Below are 21249 nucleotides of genomic sequence, written 5' to 3'. Positions count from 1 at the left end.
GAGATGAGATGGCTCTGGAGAAAAGGTGGCGGATTTTGCCACGTGTTCGGGTCTCTCTTCCCTAGGAACTGCCATGCGGTGATCTTTTAGTGCGTGCATTGGCATTCGCTGCAAACTGTTTGAGTGAACATCGCATGCTTTGCTAAAAAGTAACTGAGAAATAACGGTATGTAAGAAACAGGTTGGGGCATTCAGCACTCACTACGTCTATTGACTAGGATATTTTTTCGAGGACAGTTGTCATCTTCATATTCGTGTTGAACAATCTACATGAACCCTTTTTTATTACTTTTTTGCATATACAGTGATGTTAAAGAATATCAGATGGTATTTTATCCTTCCCTAGAGGGACAGACACTGTTTCTCTTCCATTCTTAAATGTTTGATCGTGGGAGGTGCTGAGTACTGCCATTGATAAGAGTGTGTTCAAGCTCTAGCTAGAAGAGTGCCAAATCATACAATACCCCATCTGTAATGCCAGGCATTCTTTCTGGTAATATATCAGTTGAGCTCTCAGTTCTTCAGTAATTAGTTATACATCTGTGAGCAGCTGTCCATCTGATTTATAATCTGAGCAGCTATTGAAATACAGAACATTGCCCCATTTAGCCTCAGGATTGAAAGTTATGGCGTGCTAAAGTTGTGTTTAAAATGTAATAAAATTGACTTTATATAAACAAATTACCAGTTTATGGGACACTATAGATGATCTTAAATCAATATTTTAAAGTTCATAAATTTAAGGTGATTGAGCATAGCTTAATGCATATGAATATATTTTTAATTGCTGCCTTCTTTTATTTAGTAAGAAGATTTAACACTGTCCTGGAAAATAACTTGATTGTAGTGAAGAAGACTTAGTGGAAAAGTGAATGTAAGTATTTCATAGCATGTGTCAATTATTTATGTTTGCAAACCACTGACATTGGTGATATTATAAATCATCCTAAACTGACAGCCTAATTTACCAAAAAGACCACTTTTAGTATGGCAAGAATGCTGAATCTGATCATTGTGCATATGTGTGTGAGGTATAAAATGTCTGTTATGTAGTTTTCTGTGTGGGTCTGTACAGTATACGTACCTAAATGCTTTTAATGGGGCCACATGCTATTAGTTATTTGCATGCTTAAGAACTGTTCACAGGAAAAATGTCAACATGAAGTTGTAACTAAGTGCCCTTAAACGGAAAAAAACCAAAACACTACCCCTGTATAAATACCCATGGGGATCTTTAAATTCTGTAATGCGGACATATTTTCCATTTCCAGAGGAATTTAGTCTAACTTGGAATAATGCAGCCAGTATATAGTATTTTTCTGTATACTTGCCACAAAGATGTGAGTTTATAGTAGAAGAAGATTGCACTGTGGATTGACAATTCAATTTAGAGTGAAATACAGCGGCTGCAAGTTCCAGGCTAAGTGCATCATTGCTCACTTGAGGTCACTTTTTCAAACCTGGAGTCAATAGTTCTCTAACAATAAGAGCTTTGGTTCATTTTCTAGACCCTTTTGAAACTGTTACTTTGCTGGTGAATACCCCATTATTTTTCTTAAAGTAATTGCTTTCCCTAGCTGTATTTCATAACAATGTGAACTCCCTAACTGTGTGCATGCACATGTGTATATGTACGTACATATTTGTGTGTGAAGCAAAGCCATATCTCTGCAAATCATACCCCAGGAGGCTTTGAGTGGCTCTGGTGTGCAGGGTAGTGATAGTCATGAACTTCTAGTTGCTACGGATTCATTCCAGTATTTTTTCGTACTACATTTTTCCCACGATCTCACCTTCCATTTCCCAGAGTCTGCCTGATGAGTTTGGAAGCAGTCAACTAAGCCTTTCCAAATGCTGGATAAAGTACAGAATTCATGACTTAGATGTCAAATAGGATGGTGATCCTGTCTTAAATGTCTAACAAGCTGGGACAGTTTTGATTTTAGCCTTTGGGCTTTTATAAACTTGTCTTCTAAAGTTACTAACTGACCAATAGTACTGAAACAGTGAGATACTGCAGGAACATTGCAAAATGCTGTCTGGTTTATGTGGAGTTGTCTACTGATACAGGGTTGCTTGAAATGAAGATCCTCAGATTTGACAACATTGTACCTAAGCTAAAGATTTAGAGACTAGGCTGTGCATTGACTGTCTACTTTACTGGTAGCTGGCCCAGTTTGAAACCTATATAGGCTTATAAGATATAAAATCAAATCCTTCTGGTGTGTATTGAACAAAACAAAACAAAGTTTGAAGGCATTTACTGGGACCAGTCACTTGAGTTGCTTCAGAGTCCTAAAAGTACATCTCGAGTGACCTTGTTCAGGCCAGTGGCACTTCTTAAACAATTCCATGTGTGTGTGTCAAGTTTGTACACGTAAAAGTTTTTCTTGAGTTACTTTCATATTATTTTCACCGACTCAATCTTCGACTGTTTCTCCTGGTAAACTTGGAAAGAGGTACTGTTATCTTCAGTTCCCATTTTTTGTGAAATAAGCAGAATATTTGTGGTTTGTTTGTTTGCAGTTTTTTAAGTGCCTGTTTAGCAGGAAAGCACCATTTGAGTATGGGTTGAATTGTAAAAGATACCTGCCCAGTTAAAATGTCATTTCATATATGTATGTATGTGAAAACAAATAAAAGACATGAAGTAGGGCTGTATTTCAGGAAGTTGAGTAGTAGACTATTGACAATGTGATTATTAGCTGGTCATGAAACTGGCATAGGAATAAACATATCCTTGTGGAGAGATGGATACTAGCATATTGTCCTTGATGTAAAAATAAATATAATCTCAAATATATTTTATTTTTCTGATATTTTAATTTTGTGCATGTGTAGACTGAGCTCCTAAATGGAAACCACCTTCTTGATCTGGCTCTTGCAGCTATCTGACATTAAGATTACAGATGTATCCTTCTTAACTTGAATAATTTTCAAAAATTAATTGGCCTCACGTTGGCTGGGACTTTTGCAGTAACACCAAATTAACAAGTTTATGTGGAGAGGAGAAAATACCTTTTCATATCTACTTTTGGGTTTGTATCACAGAAGTGGCTATGGAGACATTCTCATATAAAAAGTCAGCAGAGCCCAAGAGAGGGAACAAAGCACTTAATAGGAACCAAGAGGAGCAGTGGCTTTGCCTGGAGTCACTCACAAACTGGAGGTAGAGCCCTGAAACTATGAAATCCAGCACCTCCTCTTACAGTCATCCATTTTGATGTGTAGCGCATGCAGAGATATTTATTAAAAAATTTTATTTTAGTCAAAATTGAAAATTAAATCTGAACTTGTGTTTGAATACATTATAATGGTTTGGTAGGATAGCTGGTAGGATTTTGGCTTCGGTTTCCCATAAAGCCAGAAAATGGAATAAACTTGCAGTAACTTCCTCTTACTCATTCTCTTCCAATGAACTTCTGGACTGACCTTTCATAGAGCTGAAAGCCAAAGTTGGGATGCTGGAGGAATCCAGTGAAATATTGGCTTGCTGTGTTTCTTCAGGTAGTGAAGAGGAGAGGGGAGATGGGGAGACTGAGGGGGGTTTTTCCCCTTAAAAAATAGGGGAAGGCTAGGGAAAATGTAAAATGGACTGGAGGGGATGATAAGCTGCGAATTGTATTGCATTATACTGATGATACATCAAAATAATCTTGAGACAGTGACTGCAAGGAGAAGGATGGGGAGTGTGTACCTTAGGGAATCAGGAGCAGGCACATTCAAGTAGAGCACAGGCAAGAAAGTGCACAGAGTTGGGGGGGAGAACACACAGCCCTAATTAGATACAAAAATTAGTTCTCACTGCACATCTTGCAATCTGAGATCCCTTGAACAAGTTCTTAATGTAGCATTGAGTGTTTTGTTCACTGTTCTCAACAGTATTTCTTAAGTAAAATGTATGCACTGGCACCGTAAATAGCCTGGTTCAAACACCCTTGTGAAGGGTGAGGACCACATCATGTCATGTGCTGTTACTAAGCTCTGCTTGCTGATAGGCAGGTTCTTTCTGGAAGGTCTACGGAGATGCTTTTTAGACTTCTAGGATTATAAAGTAGTTGCTCAAAACTAGTGCCCATCCCAAAAATGTCCACCTTAGTTTCTGGATCCAGCTGGGTATTGTAAAATTAATTGTTGTTTATAAGAACTTGGCTCCTATATCATAAATGCTATAAATAATTCTCAGCAACATTTGGATAGCATGGTAAATAAGGCATAGAGCCTCACTGGATAATGAGGAGAAAAATAAATATTGAAGAGTTGCTAGTTCGTTAAATAATGTCTATGCTGTGCATGAAATGAGGCAGGGGAACAGGGGAAAAAGTCTCCCATCATAAAGACTATTGTGAAGGATTCACATAAGGAACTTTAATTCTAGTATTTTCTAGATATGACAATCAATCAGACTTGAGTCCTCAGAATCACCTCCAAGACTAATCTTTAGATCCATAGGACTTAAGTCACCAAAACATCAGGTAACATTTGTTCAGTATCTTCTGCATGTCTTGGGCAGCGGGCAAGAATGAGATGGAGGCTTTGCAAAACGTTCTTACAGATTTTCTGCTGTCATCACCCTGAGACCCTAAAGGGCATTAGGGGGGACTACACAGGGGTTGCATCTATCTTCATGCATGCGCTTTCTGGCATCTCTTCCAATACCTGTGTCCCGTCTTTTTTTCTTTCCCTTCTGCTCCATCTTCCCTGTGTTGCCTGGCTGCCAGCAAGGAAAATACTGCAGCTCCAGGAGAAATGATGTCTCTGCACCACCAGCACAAGTAGCCGGTGACACCAGGTCAGGCTGTAACCATCAGCAGTAGCAACCACAGGAAAGCCCTGCATAATGATCTCTCTGGGGTGTGCAGAGCAGCTTATTTGGAGACTTAGGCTGCTGTTTTCCCATATGCTATCAAGTACAATCTTTTATTTCCCTCTAATCTGGGTTTATATTCACTGGGCCATGTAAAGGCCAAATGTCATGCCTTTGCTGCTAGATCTTTGTGACAAGAGTGCCCCTGGTGAAAGTCCTGCCCTTATTATCGAGCACGGAGTGGCTGGGGGAGAGATGGCTCCACAGGCAAGCCTTGGCTCTCCATCTTTCTCTGGCAGCAGCCTACATGGGTGACCCGTCTAATAAAAGCATCGTGCAGCTTTCAACGTATTTCATATCACTGGCTACAGATGAAACTGTAATAGAGTTTTGCCCATATGTTGGCACCTTTCCCTCTATGGAGAAATGAGGCCATGCTTTACGAGTAGATGCAGTACTTGAATGTCTGCAATGTGTTATGAACTTCTCATACTTTACTTTGAGACCTGCTTGTAAAAAATACTAGTAGGTTAGTTGTAAAAAGGTGGTTTATTGGGGGGTGGGGGTGTCCTTTCTCCCTACATTGAGTAACATTTGACCTAAGTCTACAGGTCTGGTTACAAGACCCACAGAAGAGAAGATTCTTGCAACAAAACACAGCTTTTTATTTAGAGTTATCCATTCATCTTCCTTGAAACAGATCTGCATGTCAGTCTTTCTTTCTGATATTTCTCTGAAATAATCTCCTGGGGAATACATAGAAAAACAAACAGTAGATTCTTTACCATTTTAGGAGAGGGATGGAGACAAATTCAACTTCAAAATACTAGCTATTTTAAATGCAAAATGATCCTTCCTTAATTAATACTTGGCAAAGCATTTTAAAGATCAAAGTGTCAATATTAGCTAATTCTCATGACATACCTGTCAGGTAAGTAAAAATTATATCCATTTATAGCCCAGGAAGCTGAAATACTGTCTAACATCAGCATTTTCACAGTTGCTACCTAGTTAATTTACTGAAATGAGTAGTCTAATTCTCAGAGGTTCTTCATATTCTTAGTTGTCCTAAATTATACTTGGAACTCAAGAGTATTCACACTTTTGAAACCGAGTGCAAGTATTTTGGTACAGAAATGCGGGTATGGCAACTGAACCTGAGGCGTCCACACTTAAGGCTTTCTCCAAACTTAAGCATCCCTAAAAAGTCTAGAGCTGGAACTTGCATGTTGTCAGTTCCCAGGCTGGACTCAGGCTCCTGCACTCCCCAGCTCTCACAGCTTAAGGCAAAGGTTTGTTTCTCAGTGGAGCTGCAAAAGGTATGAGGTATAGATGGGCTTGGGAGGGTCCGTCTTTAAGAGATTTTATTTGCAGGAAGGTGTGTATAGAAGGAGTGTTTAGAGAGGGAGAGGGTGCTTGAAGTGGAGAGAAAAGTGGTGTGTGGTGGCAGTTAATTTTTCTACCTCCTGCTGTTGCTTCCATTAGAGATGCAGGTTACCTTGTTATTTCTGTCATGGCTCTTTCTCCTTTTGTTACAGCATCAGCGGAGTGGTATAATTGGGCTGGAGGACAAATTTTTTGCTGCCTGTTGAGCAACGACCAAAAAGGAGAGGCGATTTTGAACAAGTGCTGTCTCCCCTTCAGTATGCAGTGCAACTTGTTTCCAAGTGGTGTTTTAGTTGGAGCGGTAGTGGTGTTCAAGTGCCTTGCTTTGTCTGTGCAAACAGTTTTTCTAACCTGTTTGCTCCGTTCGGTGTGGCAATGCCCAGTCTTGAATGAGGCACAAAACTTAAGGATGGCGTCACTCCATCCCAGTCTGTTCTCCCTCTTGCCAGGAGCAGGTGGGAACAGACAAAACCCCAGCCAAAGGCCGTCGATGGGTTGGCACTTAAAGGAGGGAAAAGCCTAGGCTACAAAAAGGGGTCTCAAGGGATTGAACAGCCTGGAGCAGGCGTGCAGGGCTGAATTAGGAGTTGGAATTGTTTGGCTTTCATATTCAGAGGACTTGTTTGCTGTCTTGGCCCTGCTCAAAGTGAATAAGCGCTACTGCTAATAACAAAGCCCGAAACAGAGGAGGAGTGAAGGATTAAAACCAGAAAATGATGACTCACCCTCCCCTGTCCCCCCTCCCCAGTTTCAGTCCCCACTAAACCATTTTACCTCACCAAAGCCCTGGTGGCTTTTCATTTATAAATAATAATGTGTTTGAAATGTTAAAATGTGTGGGCAGGGATTAAAAGGATATGTGATGCTACAGCATTAAAAGAGTGCAGACCTCTGCAAGGGAATTGTGAAGGAAAATTAAAACGGAGTTATTTTTGGCAAGGGCTGCTGCATCCTGGGACTTCAAGAGAAAGCAAAAACCAGTTTACCCAAGCCTAGCGAAATCAAGCAGAAAAGCTGGGTGCAGTAAAATAGGGCTTCAAATCAGTTCTTTGTCCTACTAAAGCTGAATTTGAATTTGATAACTGTTTTGGGGTTATCTCAGTGTTGGGGGGATGCAGGGAGGAGATTCACTGACAAATTTCTGTTGAAGGTACCAGCCTAAACTGTCCTCCTTTTCCTTCTGTAAACATTGGTGAATACAACTGCTTGGTTATCATCCACATCGTAACAGGTTTCTTCCTTCTCCTAATCCACAGTGGGACTGAGAGGTGGATGGACGCCTGTAACACTCTCAACTCAGTGTGTCAGCCCACAGGATTTTACAGAATAAGCAGGTTGTGATGCCTGTTTGGAGTATTATTCTGTATTCTCACAGAAGTGAGAACATTGGCACCAAGTTTCTTGTTGTGTCTGGCAGTGAAAATTGAGAATTGTCCCCACTTAGAAAAAGAAATGCCTTACGCACTTAGAGGGAACTGTTGCAAATCAGTTCTCAGTGTTGACTCCTGCATTGATTCTGGAGTTTGAATATCATTTTTAGTGTCGTTCTTGGATGCTACGTTAGCTTTGTCTCCATAAACCTTTGATTCCTGGCCAAAGTGAGACAGGTTGGAGTTGGTGAAGTCTGCTTCCTCACCCCCCCTCTTTTTAATTTTAGGCAAGTGAATGATATCAGTGTGAACAATACCAGCATGAACAGGCACAGATAAGGGCACTGTTCTGCTGCTTTTCTTGCTCATGATCTTGCTGCTGTCTCCTTGTTGGTACAGGGGAAGCCTCTGAATGCTATGCCTGTAGCAACTGTGCAATTACTAATACACAAACAATTTTATGAGGCCCCATTCACTCCAGGTTTAATTAATTTTTGACATGCATTCCAAGCCTACAGAACCCAGGGAGTAGGGCTTTGAGGGGGATCTCCCTGGGGGAGGCAGGGCAGTGCCACCCTCCTCACCTCAGCTGCCCTACAGCTCCCTTCTGCCCCCCAGGCTGGAGTAGTAGCCCCTGCTGCTCCCAACTCCCTGCACGGGGCTTTCGCTGCATGGCTTTCAGAGCAGGGCTTCTGCAAAAGTCCATTTGAAGCCTTAATGCTGCTGATCCCTCTCGGTTTGGTGCTGGAACAGCCTGGCTGCAGGGGCGTTACAGGTCTCTTCATAGGTAGCAGTTTGAGGACTTCTGCTCGGTTCGTGCCCTGTATCCTCTCGCTTTATGATAGCGGTGATGTTGTTTAAGGAATTGTCCTAGGTGAACTGGTATGTATTATGGTTTGCATTAGCGTGTTGATTTGTATGGAATACACCACCTTTACTGCTCTTAACCTTTGCTGTTACTTTTGTGCTAGCAAACATGAAAAAATGCCCTGTGCTCTCAGGATGTTACTTTTTTAATGCTGTTTATATGAATCTGTTTATAACCCTGGCTTGTGTTCTTGTTTTGTTTTTCTCCCTGCTTTAATGCATTTAAATGTATTAGTTGAGAAAAATCTCTATAATAATCTTTAGTTCAATTAATGTTATATTTAATTAAAGGATTTTAAAAGACTAAAAATAAGAATTAAATACGTGTCTGCTTAATAAATTTTTAGGGCTAAATTCAAGGCAAGCCTCAACCTTATTTGATTCAGTTAATGCAGTACATGCAAAAGACATTATATTTAAAAATAGCTGTTCCTTTGGACAGCTAGACAATATTCTAGTGTCCTGTTACTGCAGCACTCAATTTGATCAAGCACAATGTCATGAAGTAATGTCAAGACGTAAAAATATCTAGTTTTAGGCAGGAAATTTCTCATTGCCAGTCAGTAAGCCAATGACTTTGTAAACAGAAGTCTTCTAGGGATACACGAAATACAGTCTTGTTTATTCTTGCTGGTTTTCCTTAAAATTGCATCAGTTTAATTTGTGACTAGTTAAATGGATCGTATTAAATTACAGTTCCTGGGAACTTCTGAGTTTGTGAAACATTGCAACTCTTGTGTTTATACACAGCTAGTATTTTTTTTAAAATGTGTCTGGAAATTTCCAGACAACTGAAGATATCTGCCACAGTTTTCTTCAAAGCTAGACCTATGTTTTCAAAAAGCATATTTTTTTAGAGCTTGTTCTTGCCTTTTTTTTTTTTTTTTTTTTGAACCTGCAGGAAGAATGATGGTGCTGTTTGCACTGAGGAGGTGGAAGGTGTGCATTGCTTTGAGAGCTCTGGCTGGTTATTTTTCATATATAAACACAGAGCTGTGTTTAACTTTATTTCTAAAAAAAAAAATTTTTTTCCCCTCCTGTGGAAATGATGACTTCACAAATTATGGTACCTGTTATGGGGATTTATACTCTGACACCCTCTTCTTGCCTTCCTTTCTTGAGGTGTTTTCCAATGAAATTGTCTTACTGCATGTCAGAGAAGTCCTGAGGACACTGCAGGGGGTGCCGGGAGACCCTCACTGAGAACAGAAAGCTGGGTCACAGTTTTGACTTTGGCATCCTCTGCATCAGTTCCACATACAAAAATCTCTACCATAGGCTATTGGCTATTTGGCTCTTCAGGGTACTTACAGAGGGGGGAAAAAAGGGTCACAATACCCTTTCCATTGTAACGAACAGAAACATACAGTACAGCTGATGTCGGGAGTGGTATAGCAGATTCCTGAAGTCCTTTTGCACTTCTTACAGCCAGCATCTTTAGAAAGCATAAGCTTTATCATTCTGTGCATGAGAAACTGGAATAGTTTGGTCTCTGCTCTGAAGTGACATTGATTGCCAGTGCTTCATCAGAAGTGTCCAGAAATGGAATGACTGTAGAGAGGTCTGCTTGGTCGCAAAGCCAAGGAGATCCTGTTCAAAGGCCAAGATGGAGCTAGGCAGGGAAGGTGTATGGTCAGTAACCCAGGGGTGATCTGATTCAGTGCATTCCCAGGTTTTTCATACCCTTAGGTGAACTCGGATCAGACTGTCCATCCATATGTGAATTCTTTGGTTGATTGACTTGAAAGATGTATTGGATAGTGTTTGTTTATAGTGGTCTAAGCTGCAGGAATATGGATTTTATCTGGCATATAAATATTTGTGGTGCTGCTGTGGGTTTGCTTTGCAGGATGTGTATGCTTCCTTTTTGGGCTGCACCATGTGGGAACGTTCTACCTGTTTGCATGATTACAGAAGTTGCCTAAAGGAGCTCTATGCAAAGAAGTTATCTCTCCTAAGGGAGGTATATGTGAGCAAAGCTTTTGCAGCTGGGGGGCAAGCTATGCTGAGAGAAATTGTTCTTTGAAAATATGTCTTTGAAGTATATATAGGACCAGGAGGAAAAGAACAATTAAATGATGTAGATGGGGAACAGAAACAAAAAAACTAAAGAAAGAAAAATGTTCCCAATACATCTATTTTGCACAATTGGACAAAATTGCATATGCTAACATTATTGTAAGCAAATGCGGTACCCTGAAAATAGTCACCTTACACAAAAGCAGGCGTTTATTCTCACGAAAGAGGAATGAGCGGAGATAACATCCTATCCCAGCAAGCCTGTCTGTCTGTTGTCTTTGACAAGGTGAGAGGCAGCATTTCTTTCTCCAGTTGTAGGAAACCTACTGAAGGTGTTTTACTCAAATTGTGTCAGGACATGTTTATACAGTCACTTTATTGGGTACCAGTCCATGCTGTTGCCGAACAAGGTAGGTTGGTACTCCCATCTCCCCTAGCTGTTTGTTTCTGCCACTTCCATGGGTGGCGTAAGTATGGGTGCAACCAAACCTCATGCCTAAGCAAGAGCTGAAAACTAACCTGGCCAGGAGCTGAAAAATGGGTAGTTCCTGCTGGAGCAGCTCCATGAGTGTCTTCTCACCACCTCTTCCATGCCAGTACCAGCCCAAAGCAGAGCCTTCTTTTCAGAGCATTGATTGACTCTCATTTAGTATTGTTTCTGGACTATGGCATATCTGACATGGCCCAGATTTTGAATTTTGGTGTCTTTTCTTGCTGGTTTATTTCTGTATGTATGGCCACTATAACACAGTGCTTTTGTAGGGTAGGCATGAAAGCACCATACAACAGGTTTCTCAATCATATATTGAGATCGTACATCACTTGACAGAGTGTTGCTTTCACATTCACACAAATGTAATTCCCTTTTGTTGAGAATGCAGTAAGAGAGTATAACTACCATAAGGACCAACAGATGATGTATTTGGTGAAAAATGAAATTGCTAAAATACCTAAGAATTGTTGTATTAACTGTTTTCATGGAATAACGAAATGTAATGTTCTAAAAAGTAAGTGTCCGATTTTGGTTATCTAGTGATCTGTTGCTGCTCTACTGTATTACGTTATTACAAGCATCTCTATCTTTTTATCTGCTTGGTTATCCCTTGTCCTTTATCCGTACTGCACAAATCAGGATTTTTGCAGTACAGAGGCTGAGGATTTACCCTGTGCCAAATAGTGATCCACGAGCTAAGACAGGGTTAGAAATTCTTGGGTTTATTCCATAGACCATCCAGGTTTAGAGTTGGGACTATGAAGACTGCAATTCTTTCCTACAGACCAGTCAGTTCTAAAAATAACTATTTTCTGAAAGCTTCCGTATGAAAGTGTGTGTGTATGCTTATTACACATAATTTCCCTGTTGCTTTTGCTTGGGTGTCATTTCTTTGTCCTGCTTTGGTTCCCTCTGAATTTTGAGCTGAGGTCTCAGGGGATGAGCGTGCTGGAGATCACCATGGCAACACTCTGAAAAATGCACACTGCAGGCGCCAGGCTTTGCCGCCGTTATCCCTGCAAGAGCTCTGATGATCTGTGGACTTGTGGACTTATTCGGGAGCTGTGAGAGGGATGGAGTCAGTGGCTGAGAGCTGGGGGTACCATGCCAGTTAAAAACATTTCCTGTGTAAATTGAGGAACGCTGGATATTGTTCGCTGATGTACAGCACTAGCATCCAGCATTTTCATAGCTTACTGCTGAGATTTCCCTCAGCAGACTGTAAACCCTCTTTATTTATTTCACATAATTCTAATATTAGTCTCTTCATTTTGGCTCTGCCCACTTTCACTCAAGACTACTGTGGGAGCCATTGCAAAGGCAAGGTTGTTACCCTAGTAAAAGCTTAAAGATGGTTGATGATAAAACATGTCATAAAGATTATGATGCAGAGTTTAAAAGAGGTGAGTGCTCGTATCCCTGCTGTTCCCAAATCCTTTTTCAGGAGAAAAAGAAAACATTCAAGGAAGAGTTATTTTATAGATGAGTATTTCACAGCAGTGGTTGGGAGAGAATAGGTTCTCTCCAGCAGCAGGAAATAATGGAAACTAGGTAAAAGTATATTGCCATCTGAGACAAGAATTAGGGGCTCTAGGTTGTGTTCTGACAGGAGAAGTGTGACATTAGAGTTTTGTTTTATATTACTGAAGTAAGAAGTACAGCATATCCCAGTACATGGAGGCAGTGGGGGGGTGTCTTTCTTTTTTTCCTTCTTTTTTTTTTTTTTACATTACTATCACAGCCCACCAGCCATAAGGCTACACCACCAGAAAGACATGGGCTTGTAATGCTCAGAGCAGTGACTAATTCAAGTGTGATCAGCATCCTTGAATAAGGTGCCTCCGCTTCCAGTTATTGCATGGGGAGCACTAAGCCCATGAGAGCAAAATTCATGAACAAGCAGGATGCAGAGCAGGAATGCCGAAAATAGTTGGCAAGGAATGCTTAGGAGAAAAATGTATTTTAAACCTTCCTTTCAAGGGGTTTTCCCAGTCCCATTTGTGGATGTATAGAGGTCAATACCAGTGTTAAACTGAGGGGAGCTCAGATTCCCGCTCTGAAAATGGGTTATACATTCTGCATTCATCACTGGGTAAAATGCACAAGCTGGTCCTGCGCCAGGAGCCCAGATCACCCACGCAACTCAGTGCTCTAGAAGTCAGGTTTCCCTCAATCTGTTCCTATAAACGTACAAGTATTTCTTGTACAGCACTGGATCAAGGAGCTCTGCTTCGGGCAAAGGCATCTGGCAGCAAAGGGTCAGAGAGATGGGTGTGGATGCACTCAACAGCCTGAATTGAGATTTCCCAATTCCTAAAAAAAGCGTTCTCGCTACAGAGCTACTGTACAAACGCTGCAGCATTATCTACATGCTCCCACCCTCCACTCCCTCCAGCCAAGGGCGTGCGTTTCTTCTTGAATGTAGGTGGCTCTGGCAGCTAAGTGCAGAGATTTCCACTGCTGTGTTTAAGTGCTCAAAATGTGGATTGAGCTTCTACTGGAGATAAATATAATAATGTTTAGTCTGAGGTTCCCAGACAGGCTTGAGCATGTGAAAAAGAGCAGAACCGCTGAGTGCTGACAAGGTGAAAGTAGTGCAACTTCTGTAGAATCCAGAATTTGGGGAAAAAAGGTGGAAAACTAATGGTATACATAGTCAGAAGTTATGACAACAGCACTCTGGTATGACATATAAACCTTAGGAAATGCTGCTTTCATTTTTTGTCATTATAGGGCTAAGAATGGTTTATTTCAACATGGAACCATTAATTTGGAATAAATTGGCCAATTTCCTTTTAAGGCCAATTAATTAAATAAATTCACACATGCCTCTTTGAAAGAAGCGGTAAAATTATAAGTGATGCCACATATTTTAACCCATTTATAGAGAATAGAACTTCAGCAGATCAAGAGGTGTTGAACATTCCTGTAAATGCTGGTCAAAGAGTCCAGCACTCTTTAAGAGACTAACTGAAGAGAAACAAAGTTCATGGGTTATTTTAATTTCCTGTTTGTCTATTTAAAGTTCATATTTTTAAAACAACTGAAAAAGCAGATTTGTGCATTTTGGAAGACTCTCATTCCCAAGATTTCATCAAGATAAGACTTTTTAAAACTTAATGTTAAAAAGAGTACTTATTGGTGGTGATGTGGTTCTAGGCAACCCCTGAACTCCAAATGCAGTTGACAGGGATACCATAAGTCAAAAAATGTTGTACCTGAGCCCTATTTTTTAACTGTAACTCTAAGAGAAAAATGTGGAGGTTATGTGGTTCACCACTCTGCCAGAATGCATAATGTAAACAGGATAAAACAACTGGGAGCTCATGGAATCTCAGCATGAACAAAGTTTTCAGAAGTGCTGACTTCCTACTACAACTTCTACCATCAGCATTAATCAAATCCAATGTATTTAACTTCCTTTGCCATTCTCACTAAAATTAGATTGTTTACATTTTTGAGCACACTAATGGCACAGTTATTTACTGCTTACCTCTGCTAGGTGGAAGAAACCTAGTAGAGAATCAACCTGCTCCTTTCATCTCTAAAACACAATTATTACAATAATGCTGAGACTATTGTTGCTTTATAGAAAAGTTTCTCCTAGATGAGAAAGTGAGAGGTTTAGCTCAAAGAGGCTTATGATTCCTTTCCTGTGCTGAGATGGTATGAAATAGCTGAGCTCTTGAGGTATGAAATGTTTGATTCTGCCAGTTCCTGAGGGCTCTGCAGAGAAAGGAGGGCAAAAAGATCTTCAGAAGCTTTCCCAGAAAACCAGTTTTTGGTGCTGACCGACATTAATACCCAGTATTGTTTGTTACAAGCCCGTTTGTTCCTAAAAATGTAAATGTCTTATCCTGGAGGTTCTTGCATTAACTCATTATTTGAATGTGTCTTGACTTTGATGTGGAAAAGCAATTTCTACTGTGTATAAACTGTTATTGGGAAAAATACATTTTGCTGCTCATATAGTGAAAGAATTCTTCGATTCAGCCCCATTTCCCTACCTCAGCCCTGTTGTTTCTAATGGTGCTTTCACCTAGCAAATTCAGGCCTTGAAGAGAATAATGCAGTAGGTAACACTTTTAATCAGTATAGGAAATACGAAACAGCAGGGAATGAATTTCCAACTGTGCAAACAAGAAAAAAAAAGGAAAAATGTGAAAGCTGGTTTTGTCATTTCTTTCTCCTTAGATTGGTCTTGCCCATGGGGCTTTTATGGTGCCACAGTTGCATACTTATCAATAATTGTTTCCTAATTCTGCTCCATTTCTGCGCTGAAGTAGTATAAAATGTTGAGCTCCATGCAGCCAGTCAATTTTCAAGATCCCATGTGGACAACAGAAACCAGTGTACTGTTAGTAATCTGTTAAAAGGATAATTTTCCTCTTGTATCGGTGTTTAATTGGATGGAATCTCAAATCTTAATAGTACCTACATCACTTAAATACTGTTCTTGTCGAGGTATGACAATGGACGGGGAAAGGCTGCTCGTTTGAATAAGAAGCTTCTCTTTAATTAGTCCAAACCATATCTGAGTGGGGGAGAAAGAAGTTTACCAAAATCATTTCAAGAGTCAGAACTGGATAATTTCTTGTGGCAGCTGTTCATTTATACTGGGGTGTTATTAAACAAAGTGTAAACTGAATGTGTGTTTGAGGAGGGCTCACACCAAGGGGCATTTCAGCAGGGACAAGGAACGTGGCAGTTGCTTGTCAGTCACGAGCAAGCTGGGTTAGACTGCACACCTCGGCATCAGGCTGTGTCTCTCCGTGTTCTGAATCCCACTGGGGCCTGTGGGTCTTATCGTGATATAAAAACAGTGGTTGTCTGAAGCTGCATAGCCCAGGGCTGGAGAGAAGGCCAGCACCCAGCTGAAGCAAGGGCTGCAGGGCAGGCATGGTGTGCTTGCGGCAGCTTCCATCTTTTCTTTGCCTTGTTTTTTGTTTGATTGATTTTTTTTTTCCCCAGCATAAGCTACAAAAAATTAAAAATCTTACATATTGGTGTTCAGTGTACAAGGAGGAAGTTTTGTTAGAGGGGGCAGGCAGAGTTAAAGCCTCGGAGGCAACTGGAAGACTGGAAGCACAGGGTCAGTGAGTGGTTTTTTGAACAGCTAGGGGTGAGAAAAACAGGTGGAGCATCTGTGCTGTGGGTTGGGGAGGCTATTGTAAACAAGGAAGCATCATTCAAAATGCACCCCACCTGGAGTTCTGTGTCCAGCTCTGGGGTCCCCAGTACAGAAAGACATGGACCTGTTGGAGTTAGTCCAGAGGAGGGCCATGAAAATGGTCAGAGGACTGGAACACCTCTCCTATGAGGACAGGCTGAGAGAGTTAGGATTGTTCAGCCTGGAGAAGAAGAGAAGGCTCCTGGGAGACCTTATTGCAGCTTTTCAGTATATAAAGGGGGGATATAAGAAAGATGGAGAAAGACTTTTTACCAAGGCCTGTAGTGACAGGACAAGGGGCAATGGTTTTAAAGTGAAAGAGGGTAGATCTGGATTGGACATATAAAGAAATTCTTCTGTGACAGTGGTGAAACACTGGAACAGGTTGCCCAGAGAAGTTGTTGATGCTGCATCTCTGGAAGCATCCTAGGTCAGGTTGGATGGGGCTTTGAGCAACCTGATCTAGTAGAAGATGCCCCAGTCTGTGACAGGGGGGTTGGAACTAGATGATCTTTGAAGGTCCCGTCCACTCCAAACCATTCTGTGATTCTATAAAGCTGGCGTCCTGTCCAAATAAAGAAAATTAGAAGAGATTTTTAACTCCGGCAGGTTGAATATAAAAGTTTCAGTGCAGTTAGGCAGGCAAAAAAACGCTTTTGAAGAATGACTTACCAGAATAGGCTAAACTAATACCCAGGCCTCCTTCAGACATGCCAGGAACAAAAAGCTCAGTGTAGGGCCAACTGGTGGCTGGGATTTGAAAGAACACTCAGAGAGGACCAGGCCCTTAGAAATACTTCATTCATTCTTGCTGCATCCTGTTCTCTCTGGAAGACGTCAGGGATTTTTTGCGGTGAAGTCCTTTGGGTGGGTGGGAGAGGCGAGTGCTGGCACAGGCTCACTTGAGAACCTGTCTCAGTGGGAAATGACCATGTGATAGATCTCATGTTTATACAAGAAAAAAAAATAGTTTAAAAACACAAAAAGGAAATGTCTTTGAGTATCCAGCTCTACACAGAAGAGCTAACATCTTTTTCTTCCCTCTGCTGTCATTGGGCTCTGGCATCAAGACTTTACCATGCAGGAATGTAGTTTTTCTAGTAATTGTCATGGAACCATTAGGAGGTGACTTATTTCTAAGTTATCTCGTGCTATTATTCACAGTCCTCTTTCTTCCTACTCTGTCTTCCATTTTAAAAAAAGCCTCTGGCAAATAAATCAGGGACAGTGAAAAACAATTTAAATCCTTCCATAAGAAATGGGATTTGGCCATTCCCCAGCATGGAAGGAAAAAAGATGATGTAAAAGTGGCAGCACAGTCCTGATTCCTTTTTTACCTATTCTTGGTTCAAATAAATAGGGTCCAGTTAAGATATAGGTGATTAGGGCTAAAAAGGAGTAGGTTAGAAAGCTATTTATTTCCAAAGATCTTATTGAAAGAAGCAGTCTCCCCCAAGACCTCACAACCGTCGCCCGCTGTGGTATGAAGGGAGCACCATACGCTTGGATGTTTCATTGCTGGATGCAGTACAGGGCAAAGCTCTTGAAAGCTTCCAGTCATTAAACTTTGCTAAACAACATAAAGCTTTTTTCAAAGAATGGTACTCCTGCTTCACTGAGCTGGCCACCGTCCAGCCCTAATAATTACCTTCTGCCTATCTAAATTGCTCTGTTTATTTAATTGGACAAGGTCATATGTCAAAAGATGTTATTGGGTAGGGTTGGTGACGCTAGGACAATAGGTACTGTGTCACCCGACTCATTCAGGGCTGGGTGAAGCAATTCCTATGTGCAGATCATAGTGATTTTGTGCAAATCATTCTGAAGCTTGCAAAGGACTTCATAAATCAAATAGCAGTTCCAGTAAGTTTAAACAAAGCATTATTAATAAAAGTGCTGATCCCTGTCCACTGTGGGAGTTGTATATGGATGTTGTTATAGTACTCCAGAATGTATAAAAGAGAGAGGCCTGGCTTGTACTAGAAATGAAGAAGTTTGTCCATATGCGACTACAACAGGTTTATGGCCATCCCATAGTGATGCACTGCGGGAGGGGATAAGGACCATTGATTCTTCTAGACAAAGGTGGTTGTCTCTTCCAAGTAGACTTTTTTTTCCCTGTCACACTGCTGCTTAAAGGCTAATACAAACCTTAATAAAACATTACATTTGTGTCATCAGTAAGATACCCAGTGCACTTCCTCAAGCTCTGTTAACCGTGCTTGCTCTGCGGGAGGGATGCGGCTGTCAGATTGAGACCCTGGTGTTCCAGGTGCCTAGTACAGTGAAATCAGCCGTCTAACACAAAGTATGGCAGACTGCTTTGTCAGCAGTTCTTAAACTTCCTAGACTGGAAGGATATGAGAAAGACATTACAAGTTGAGGAACTTTTTCAAATAAGGAAACAACGGTCCTGCTGAGCAAAGCTATTTTTGAGGGGGGAGGTGTTTGTTTAATCACCTAATGGAGCTGGTGTGTTTTTTACAGATGTGCTCAGATCAAGCAGTGGCCTCTCAAATCAGTGGTGCAGTTGTCTTGTTGTTTTGGGTTTTTTTCTTTTGCATACAGAGGTAGGGATCCGTCCCCCTCCCTTAGCTGTTCCTGTGGCAGTGAGCATGGTTTACATGCTGGTGAGACTACGCAAGGTGACCTTGCTTTGCTCTTTGAATTATGACCTTCTCAGTTTGAACACTTGCAGTGCTTTAATATTAAACCACTGCCTCTCTTGCTGAAGGCACTGTGCAGTGGGAGTAGAGACAGTTTAAATCAGTTGCCAGAAAGCAAGAAAGACTTCATTAATGTCTGGAGTATTTGAATCCCACCAGTGTTACTATCTTTAGCATCTGGGATCAATTATTTCAATGAAATAACAAATGCACCCAACACAGGCAGTTCTTATCCCCATTCCACTTCATAGGCAGTTTCCCTATAGCTGTGTCTTCTGGGTGGTTGTACAGAGCGGAGGGATGTCCCAGAGGTTGGGCAGTTTCTCAAGAGAGTTAAAAAGTAAATTACTTCTTCTTACCATGTTCTTACTTCATTCTTTTCTGCAAATCTTTGTGCACTATTAATGCTTTTACTTTTCAAAGGCTTGTCTGAATTCCCAGGTTGGTTTAATGTTACTGAATGATTATATCAATTTAGCTGAATACTCTTATTTGACACAAGCCTAACTCTGTCTAAATAAATATTTATACTCAGTCTAAACAAATCTAAATGTTAAGTATTGACTTAAAAATATTTGAGTGCCTTATTTCAAAACCTTATTTAGAAACCAAATGAGACAAGTAAGTATAGGTAAAGTTGAAACCTAAACAAGCATGCTCATCTAACTATGTACTTTTACAGCCTGCTAGATACCACACCACAGGAAAAGCAGTGCAAATCTATGAACACTGGGGCTAAAAATGTGTTGCCCTTTTTTCTCTAAAGGCAGTTTAGTGCTTACTCTAAAATCAGTGAGTGAGACCGTATGAGAATTTCTTGGCATTTTGGTGACAGAGGGTGCTTTCAAACATCAAGTTAGCAGGGAGAGTAGGGTGGCTGGGCATATACTGGCCAACGTGGACTAATTTGCATGATAGTTTCCTTACTGCACAACTGTAGTTCTTCCTAAATGCATGGAAGTAGTGCTCTTGTTTACCATTTTTTGATGACTGTGTATGGTTAGACCTGAGGCCAAGAGGCCATTGTTAGAAACCGTTGTTTTGCCTGCATAGGAATCCTGCCCACCATGTTACTGTGAATGAAACGTGGTGGCAATGGAGACCAGAGCAAGTGGCAGTGTCCTGGCTCCATCTTCCTCCCCATGAGGTAGAAGAGCTGGAGACTATGGTGATGAACTTCAGGCCTTCCCTTAGTCACTGTGAGCAGGGGCCAGCCAAAGGGCAGTGGCTGTCTTTTATAGACACTCCAGTTTGAAAACTAAGTGGAGAGACACATTTCTGTCTGAAATCCATATGAATTTTCTGCCTGAAGATGTTTACCCAAAACTTTAAGGAAAGTTTAATACTGCAGCTAATTTTAGCAATGTACTGGAGCCCTCTGGGTGCTTGTTTTGGTTTTTTGAATCTTGCCATGAGATGAGTTCTCATTTTATGTAATGTTTTTCACCTATGTGTCACAAATTCTTTGCAACTGAATAAAAACACTGTACTCCAGTGTTGCAACTTGGAGACCAAAGCATTGAGACTTCAACTTGCTCAGATTTGTGGTGGAGTAGCCTCCTTGCTCAAGCCCCTTGTCCAGCATGGTTCCATCTTTTGGCACCAACCCTTTTCCGTGCCATCTTTCTTTGAATCAATATTAGGAGTTCACTTGCCAGTCACATTAGCTATATCAAATTGCAGTGGACTCAGCCTGAATGAACTCCAGCTTTTTACAGGTGCTGATGCAGAACTGGTCCAGAGACGAAGCCTTGATGAGTTGCTGTTATTTGAATTCTCAGAGCAAGCAAACGTGGATTTCAGAGATACTCAAAGAATGATCTTCATCATCTCAGACATCCTCACATTTCAGTACTTTAGTAACTAATTTCTGAATATCTCTGTCAGTTACAATTCATACCTGCTCTTCTCCCATCAAACTAATGGAGAATAGTTAAGTTTGAGTTTCCTACTGGCTTTTCTTTATGTCATTGTTTAAGTCCTACAGAAAGCTAGTGAGAGAAATCTGTGCTCAGATACACATGTGCAACCCTGCTGTTTTCTGTGGGAGATGGTGCATAGTTATTTGATGGTAGATTGTATTAAGAAAATGATTTGCAAAGCAACATAGGATATACAAGTCATTTATGTCTCGGAGTGAAGCTTCCTCTGATGTGACTCCACAGGCTCTGTACATGTGCAGCAAAAACCTGTTAGAAATTTGTCTCTTGTTTAGCTCTCAGTCATACGGTGATTTCCAGGTGTTGAAATGGGATTCCTGGCCTCTGGGACTGTTTTCCAGCTTTGTTTTGGAAGGGCAAATGCTTCCATGGGGGAGTTTCCAATGCTTCAAAGCCTTCCTGTGCCCAGCAGGTTCTAGCCTCACATGTTTAACAAACCTCCATGGTTATCCTACTGTCATGAGCTGGATGGTACGCATATTTAAAGCTTGGAGATCCGATGTTTCTGATGGCAGTCATAAATGCACAAAA

General features: G+C 41.0%; 1 protein-coding gene across 5 annotated transcripts in view; it reads left to right on the top strand.

The window, feature by feature from the left end:
- The window catches only part of PLXNB2 (plexin B2), a 261372-nt gene that overhangs the window by 142437 nt on the left and 97686 nt on the right, over positions 1-21249 (top strand). For 4 of the 5 annotated variants that reach the window (XM_075024963.1, XM_075024965.1, XM_075024964.1 and 1 more), the window contains one exon: positions 806-874. In XM_075024963.1, the coding sequence (XP_074881064.1) occupies positions 873-874 (2 nt within the window). In that variant the 5' untranslated portion in view covers positions 806-872. Of the gene's footprint in view, positions 1-805; positions 875-7449; positions 7528-21249 lie in introns of those variants that run through there. The other variant, XM_075024967.1, reaches the window with a different exon arrangement.

This window comes from Buteo buteo, chromosome 4 (assembly GCF_964188355.1).
Source record: "Buteo buteo chromosome 4, bButBut1.hap1.1, whole genome shotgun sequence".
Classification (NCBI taxonomy): Eukaryota; Metazoa; Chordata; class Aves; order Accipitriformes; family Accipitridae; genus Buteo; species Buteo buteo.
The sequence above is the reverse complement of the archived record's forward strand: the minus strand, read 5'-3'. Positions and strand labels throughout refer to the sequence as shown.